At 38.8% G+C, this 8,378-nt stretch overlaps 1 protein-coding gene across 2 annotated transcripts; it reads left to right on the top strand.

The window, feature by feature from the left end:
- The first annotated feature begins 1,720 nt into the window (after positions 1-1,720).
- On the top strand, positions 1,721-6,865 carry LOC141544524 (uncharacterized). Of its 2 annotated transcripts, XM_074270823.1 has the most exons (3): positions 1,721-2,927; positions 3,101-4,461; positions 5,327-6,865. In XM_074270823.1, the coding sequence occupies exons 2-3, from the start codon at positions 4,340-4,342 to the stop codon at positions 6,357-6,359; spliced, it is 1,155 nt and encodes a 384-aa protein (XP_074126924.1). In that variant the 5' UTR covers positions 1,721-2,927; positions 3,101-4,339; the 3' UTR covers positions 6,360-6,865. The 2 variants fall into 2 exon arrangements, with proteins under 2 accessions (XP_074126924.1, XP_074126932.1); XM_074270831.1 differs by lacking the exon at positions 3,101-4,461 and having other exon boundaries at positions 1,983-2,192.
- The last annotated feature ends 1,513 nt before the right edge of the window (positions 6,866-8,378 follow it).

Raw genomic sequence — 8,378 nt, 5'->3', positions numbered from 1 at the left:
TCCCAAGATCTTCTCACATAGGGATAAAAGAGTATGCAAGAGAAAGAAGTTTGGATCGAGTCATTCAGAAGATATGGCTTTTCTTCCTGGCTTTTTGCTACTAACTTTAGGTGTCCATTTTTATATAATTGTTGGTCATTTGTATTTCTTCTATTGAATACTCTTTCTTTTCTTTGCCTAAATACTCATCTACTGAAGTGTGGTGCTTATTCTTATATATTTATATCAATTTCCCATACATCTTTGGTACCAGGTCTTTACCAAAAAAATGTGACACAAAGACTTTTTTTCTAATCAATTGTTGTTTAGTCATTTCAACTGTGTTTGACTTTTCATGACCTATTTAGAGTTTTCTTGACAAAAACACTAAAGTGGTTTGCCACTTCCTTCTCCAGTTAATTTTATAGATAAGAAAATTGAGGTAAACAGGGTTAAGTGATATGCCCAGGGTCATATTTCGGGTAAGTCTCTGAGGTCAGATTTGAATTCAGAAAGATGAATCCTCTCACTCCAGGTCTGGCGCTGTACCATCTAGTTGTACCAATTAATTATTTAATCAATAGCTTGTCAATTAGTTTCAGTGATTTTTTGGTTTAAAATCTTTTATTTTTCATGTAATCAAAACTAGAATTATAAAATTTATTTTTTCCAGGCTAGTTCTAGTAGATTCCTTGATTATCATGTTGGGCGAACTAGTTTGCCATGAAAAGCCCCACTTTCCTCATCTGTAAAAGAAAAGTATATGATAAAATTTTTTTTGTTCACTTTGAATCTCAAATTGGACATATGCTGAAGTGTATATGGCATAGGAAGATAGGAACAAGGCTCTGAGCTATATTTTGTCATGAATTAAACGTTGAGTTTTCCTTGTCAATCTGCAATTAAATTTGTTCATTTCTTCCTCATAAATAAAAATGGGTGTTAATGTGCCATTAAGGATGTTTTTCTGAGGCTGTTAGGACGTTGACCCTCTTCAGTGCCCTTAAAAAACTTAACCTGCCTATTGCTACTTAGGTCCATTGCTTATCCTTTTTTTCAATATTCAGTGCAAAGAAATATATCAAGGAAGATGTTCTGATGAGGATTCTCATTAACTTCCACAGACAATTGGAAGAATCAGTCAGCCAAGGACTTGGGGGATACAGCCAAAGGTTTAGAGGGCTCAAGAGAAGGGGAAGGTTATGAAAAGAGGGAAGTTAAATAGGAAGAACCTGTGGCTAATTAAAAATAAACAAAGAGTGATATTTTTGAGAGTTCACCATGGAAACTTATGGGAGACAATCCAGATATAATGAAGTTTTCAAACTATAATAACATTAAGAGGATAGAAATAAGATGAGTTCCAACTGAAAGAAGCAATCAAAAAGTCTTCAAGGTATTTTAGGGTATGATAAATATGCATCTAATCATACTCCAACAAACCTACTTTTAATTGGGTGTAGCCAGAGATAAAGGTAGCATCAACCCAAGTTTTCTAATATGAGTGAAATGATAAACTCCCAAAAGAAGAGAAAATTAATGTAGCTATTTAGAGAGAATTTTTTAAAAAAACTCAACAAATTCTGTTATATAGAATATCCATGTGGTTAGGACCTGTTGCTAATCTATAATGAAAACCCAAGAGAACATTTGGCTTTTCTCACTAACACTAAAAGCTTTATCCAAAGGGCCTGGAGAAAAATCAGTGGCAGACCTTTTAAATGTGGAAAATTGTAAAGGGCCTAGAACCGATCTTCTCTGTGCGGAAGGGAGCCGCCCTAATGTCAGTCAACTCCAGAATATTGCTCCGGGTTGATTAATAGAGCTACGTGTCTGTGGATGCATAGAGCTATGAGTCGCCTGGCCATAAAAGGAGAAACCCGACTAGGCATTGATAAGGGAGCTGGCCCCGCCCACGATGGGAGGTTTCGGGGAGGGTCCGAGAACCTCTATAAGAGGAATTGCCAGCGGCAACTCGGGGAGACATTTTGGGTGCAGACAATAAAGACCAGTTCTGCTACAGGTTGGCTCTCTGTTTGCTTATTCCCTGCTCCTGTCTCCGGAGCGGGGCCGGAGACGTCCGAAGGCTGGTGATAGCGTGAGGCGCGCAGTAAGAAACTTTCAGTTTCCAGTGAAGCTGCAGGGAAGCAGACCCACAACAAGTGGCACCTTGAACAGGGACCTGGACAGTGTATTCGCTGGAACAAGGAAAGGTAAGTAAAAAGACGCGCTCCTTGATTTTTAGAATCAAGAAGAAGCAAACAGCCTGACTGCTTAGACGCAGTTAGATGAGGCATGGGACAAAAAATAGTTAAAGCCCATATCGAGCCAACAGATTCAGGAGTATATGCTTCATAGCTATATAAACTCCGTAAAAAGAATGGAGTGGATCTTAACTTAAAAGCATGCAGAGCCTGGATAGAAAAAATAGAGCTCTGGTCTGTCTGTGTATGTTTGTCTGCTTTGAATTTTTTGTTCTGTGTTAAAAGTTAGCAAGCTCATAAGAGATAAGAATTCAGCCTCTGTGTTACAGGCTTAGAAAAATAACAGGCTGAATTGTGGAAATTGAAATTCATTCAGAATAGTAATTCTTTCAGAGTGGTTCAAAATGTATTGGTCTTAAAAATTGTTTGTGATTTTAAACTTTTTAACCTGTTGTACCAATTTGTAAGTAAAACAAAAGAAAAAAAAAACTTGACTATTTTAAACTGGTGGGAAAGTTTTCTCTGAAAAGCAGATTTTCAAAGCTAAAAGGGGAGTAATGGCATTACAATCTTATCTGCTTAATACCGCCTGGGAAGCTTCTTACTAGTGGCCTTGAAGCACTCAGGCAGAAGAAAAAAAAAAAAAAAAAAAAAAAAAAAACTATTTGGTTTGCTTCTGAAACATTGGGTAATTTGTTATCATTATGGGTTATGAATCTTGAAGTTTAAAGTTTAAAAAAAAAGGTGATTAAAGAAAAGGGACAAGAGAGATTGATTTGCAAAATTAATTAATAGTTTAAATGAAGCATCTAGTCAGAAGAGTTATTGGTTTGGAAGTGTTTAAAGTATGTCAGAGAAAGTTTGAGCAAGTAGGCATTGGGAAGAGAGAAACAGAGAGATGGGACAGGAGAATAAAGGTGATTTAAGAAGGATTTATTAGTGGGAGCAAATGATTTCAAGAAGAAATCAGTGGGGAAAAGAAGGAACTTGTTGGAAAAGGTAGTCACGGAGAGGTGACTGTGAGACGGAACGTATTTTTGCAGGGGTAGAGCAGCAATAGGAAGCTGCAGCTGTTTCTGGTTGAAGAAAGCAAACTGATTTAAAGGGATTCAAAATTCTTCCTTATATCCAATATTTGAAACCAAGGATTTGTTTTTAAGGAAATATGTTATGTCTTTACTTTAACATCTGAAAACTTTACAACTAAACAGGCTTATTGCTCAGACTCCTCCCTTAGGGTTTCAACAGTGCATGAGTTCTAGCTTGGAGACGGGGTCCTGGTTAGGACGTGGAAGGAGGACAAGCTGACCCTGAGCTGGAAAGGACTGTTCCAGATCCAGATACAGCAGTGCTACATAGGAAAGAGAGTGGACTCTGAGGGTGTGGACTTCCCAACTGAATGCAGAGAACAAGCTGAGACAAACATTGAAAAGCAACTGATAAACTGTGCATGTAAAATCTTGATAGAGGTATTGAAACCTCACTATTAGATAAAATATCTATTACTGACACCTCCCCCTCCTACAAAACATCCTCCATCAATCATAAGAGTTCCTAAAACTTGTACCAATAATGAAACTTTTCCTCCTCTGATGAATTGTGTTAGAAAGAAAAGAACCTGGTATGACACTTTATTTGGTGGTGCTGGAACTGGTTTCGGTATAGTTAATTCAATAGACCTTGAGATCTTGGCCAGCAGACTGCGCAGTGCTGGACAAGCTGTTTCTCAGGCTTTGACTGTAAATGCTCAAATAGTTGCCCACGACGATCCTACTCCACCAAAATACATTATAATATCAAGGCCAATTTCTACAGATTTTTGATGATAGTATTATTACTAGTTTGGGTTTTACTGGAAATATTAGTAAATTATTTAAGTGGACCAAATGCTCTTTACAAAATATGTATACCTAGATACAAAAAGAAAATGCTCAGAGATTGTTGCAATGTGGGATTATATGTTTAATTTACCAGAAGCATGGAAAAACAATGACCTGAAAATGCTATGTGTACTTTTTTTTGGTGTACTGGAACTATTGTGTATTGTCAAGTTAAGATATGGGCTGTTATGTGTTAATTTCATGTATTACCTTTTGTCTTACCTGATTACTTTGCTTTACTTCATATATATGGATATCCTAAACAGATCTTAAGTTATGAAGAAACTATTAGAGTCTAATCAGCGCGCATTAAATGAACATCAAATACAGACTCTTATAGCTGCAGGACAACTTATCAAGGCCTCTCATTTAGTAACATCGGATACTAACCACCATTGGTATGATTTCTTATTTAGATCAGGTAGCGCTACCATTTATTTTAATAGTTTAGCCATACCCATATTATTATTATTGTTCTTTCTGTAATTATGTATGTGTAATTGTCATATGTATTGGAAAATGAAATTAATTTACTCTAATTTCACCCCACTAGCCCAGTCCTCTTATTATTTTCGTGATCTTAAGGCCAAATGATTAAGAAATTTAAAATTTCATATTAGGATTATAAGCTCACTCAAATCTAACAGGCCTCAGCTTCCAAATTATGGGAACTTGACCGTTCCATGAACTCTGTATATTTTTGACACTAGATGCTAGGAACTAGCCATTCCTAGAGATGTTTGTGCTCCAGAGAAGAGTGGCTCCCTCCCTGGGCATAGACAATTAATAAAGAACTGTCAAGATACAGACAATACGGAACGAGTCAACTAGTGAAGCCCTTCCGTACCCCGCACCTACACAGATGTATGTGCCAAACCCTTATATAAATTTTTGGCAAAAATCCTTCTTTGTCTATAGACATGATAAGAAAATTAACTAGAATGAACAGAACCTTAAAAACTATGCTCATTAAACAAAAAGGGGGAATGGGATGCAAGAAAATAACTCAACAAGATATTGATAAAGCTCTCTTCACTATCAATTTTTTGAAATTTGACGATGAGGGATTAACACCGGCCATGAAGGCTTTAGTTGAAAATACCATGGGTAATAAACCAGAAAGAAAATCAATGACAGAAAAATCAGAAAATGATTCCAAAGAATTAAGATTGGAAAAGATAATGTATAAAGATGAGAATAACGTTTGGAAAGGCCCTTACAAAGTTATTGTGAGAGGCAAAGGATTTGTTTGTGTCTCAACAGGGGAAAAGGAGAAAAGATGGATCCCGATCAGAAGGACCAGGTTGGTACGAGAAAAAGAAGACGAATCCATCGGGGCAGAGGAGAAAGGAGGAGAAATGGAAAAAACCGAACCCAACGAGCAAAGAGAAGAGAAGGAAGACGAGAAACTCAAATGCGAATGAATCAAATTGCATGCATGTTGTTAGGATTAAGTAGCCTGATAGGAGGGGTGAAGAGTGAGGAGAGAAATATGATTGCAGATTTGTCTAGTTTTCAAATGGTCACTTGGCGTCATCAGCCTATACCATTAGCCACGTTAGGAAATGTTTCCTTTTTGGAAGGGATGGGGGAGTACAAAGAATCAAAAATATGGAAGGAACATTTTAAGAAGCTCACTTTCATTACTCGGGATGTCCCTTTATGCCTGACATATAACTTAAAGATAAGTTCATGCATTATGCTGGAACCTTTTAGAATTAAGCAATCATCCCTCAAAACGAGCGACCTAAATGACTTGACTAGCGAGATGATAGTTGAAATGTTGGCTGTTCCCCACGTGGAACATGAGATAGAAGATAAAGTTGAAAGTTCCCTTCCCCCTTGTACCCCGGTTATGAACTCGCCTTTATTTTCACCTTTGATCAGTTGTTCCACAGGCGTGTTTCGTAAAGGGCCCTTTTTGCCAGAAGTTAATATCAGCTTTTGGAATGGGGAGACAGATGAGGCACCGGTACTGGTTGCACCAACACCCATAGTGGAAGGGCATATTCAGAATCACCTATGGAAGATAGGTCTGACACTAGCAATTACGATAATTAATGTTCCTCTACATGAACATCCTACCGAACTGCTGGTGCTGCCGCATAGAGTTTGGAAGAAGGATTTTGGAGAAAGGTTTGGAAGTTTACTAGGGAAAAATACTACCTGCTTTAAACACTCTAGGGTTAATCAGATGCAGACTTGCTTCCCTTTTAAAGGTAGAGTTCAGTCATTTGACGGTGCAGCCTTTTTATTATGTTTGATAGAGTCAGTTGAGCGAGTCAATGATACCTAGAGGGCATCCTGCTATGACGCGATTATCACCAATGAAATTGGGGAAAAGACCTTAGCCTTTAACAGCGGGGTTATATTTTTATTGAAGAGTCCCCCTATCACCCCACGCCCTCCTTCGGAGGGTAAGAAAAAAGATGGCAAGGGTATGATTCCAATGTATACTCTACATGCGGCTAAGGCACCAACTCATTGGGCTATAACTCCTAATCTTCCCAAATTATGAATGATGACATGGGTTCATGAAAGTATCCCTTTAAAATTGACTGGTAATGGCTCATTCTTGGTAGGCTCACATATTTACTCAGGGTTCCCAGAACGACAACCTCAAATGTTTAAACAAAGTAAAGACAGCCTAACTTTTATGACAACCCACTTGCCACTGTGCATAGTTCTTGAGGGACAAGGGAATGATTGGTGTGCAACCATGAAAAGGCTGAATAGAAGTCATCTGCTACACAGTAATGATGAGTTAAATAATATAAGTACCAGTATGATGGTGCAGATGAAGGAAATACATGGGAAAAATACAATGAATGCTGTGAGACAGCGATGTACTGATTTGCCGAGTTGTATAGACTCAAAGTTGGGTGTAGTTTTTGGACAATTAAGGGAATGCAGTACAGGACTAATGAGGAAAAGCATATCTTTGCAAGATGGCACTGTGAACTTGACGTTTTGGGATCGGAATGCCGATTCTCACTCTCAACTAATTGCTCCTGTATTCTATTCTAATCATGTCCTGCAGCCACATCTGTGGAAAGTGGGATTAGTTACAAATAGGATAAAAATGCAGTTACATATATCTAATAATCAGGACAGGGAGTTGACTTTTACCCAATGGCATCGGGTTTTTGGCAACAAGAATTCCACTTGTAGAGGGGGAGTTTTTCCAAATAGTACATTGTGTTATAGCTTTGAAGGACAATTGTGGACTCTGGGTAATGCATTGTTCCTGATATGTTTGAACTCAAACTATAAGATAACCAAAGCAGAAGGAGTTCTTCAAGGACTGTTGAAAAATCTGCACCATAGAGGAAAACGGGAAGGTGGCAGTATGTTTTTATCACTGGCGGCCTTGGCTCTGAGTATCACAGAGGAATTCCAGATAAGAGAACTGAATACACAATTAACTATTGTGGCGGAGAAGCTGCAGAAGTACATGACTGAAAATGACTTGGCCTGGAGACACCAGGAGGCCATAGACTCTATGCTGATTTCTCAAATAACTCAACTGCAATATGTTTCCTTGGAGTTAGTGAAACAACAAGCTTTGTTGTCCCAATATGTGAAATTTACTTGTAGCTTTTTATATCGTGCCTCTTGTATATTACCTGTGTTATATAATTCCTCCATTTATGTCCTTCCGAGTTGTGATGGCTGTATTAGACCGTCCTCTTTTTAAACAAAAAGGGGGAATTGTAAAGGGCCTAGAACCGATCTTCTCTGTGCGGAAGGGAGCCGCCCTAATGTCAGTCAACTCCAGAATATTGCTCCGGGTTGATTAATAGAGCTACGTGTCTGTGGATGCATAGAGCTATGAGTCGCCTGGCCATAAAAGGAGAAACCCGACTAGGCATTGATAAGGGAGCTGGCCCCGCCCACGATGGGAGGTTTCGGGGAGGGTCCGAGAACCTCTATAAGAGGAATTGCCAGCGGCAACTCGGGGAGACATTTTGGGTGCAGACAATAAAGACCAGTTCTGCTACAGGTTGGCTCTCTGTTTGCTTATTCCCTGCTCCTGTCTCCGGAGCGGGGCCGGAGACGTCCGAAGGCTGGTGATAGCGTGAGGCGCGCAGTAAGAAACTTTCAGTTTCCAGTGAAGCTGCAGGGAAGCAGACCCACAACAGAAAATGTTGGTAATACAGAAGAGACCAGTGAGACTGAAACCAACCAGTCCTAAATGACAAACATCAGAAAAGTCAGATTATCATTTGTCATGCATTTCACCACTGGTCTTTTTAAATAGCACTCATTCAGTTCAAGTGCTCTTCATGTGAAAGCTGGATAAATCTTGGTGAAT

The sequence above is a fragment of the Sminthopsis crassicaudata genome, chromosome 1 (genome assembly GCF_048593235.1).
Source record: "Sminthopsis crassicaudata isolate SCR6 chromosome 1, ASM4859323v1, whole genome shotgun sequence".
Classification (NCBI taxonomy): Eukaryota; Metazoa; Chordata; class Mammalia; order Dasyuromorphia; family Dasyuridae; genus Sminthopsis; species Sminthopsis crassicaudata.
The sequence above is the reverse complement of the archived record's forward strand: the minus strand, read 5'-3'. Positions and strand labels throughout refer to the sequence as shown.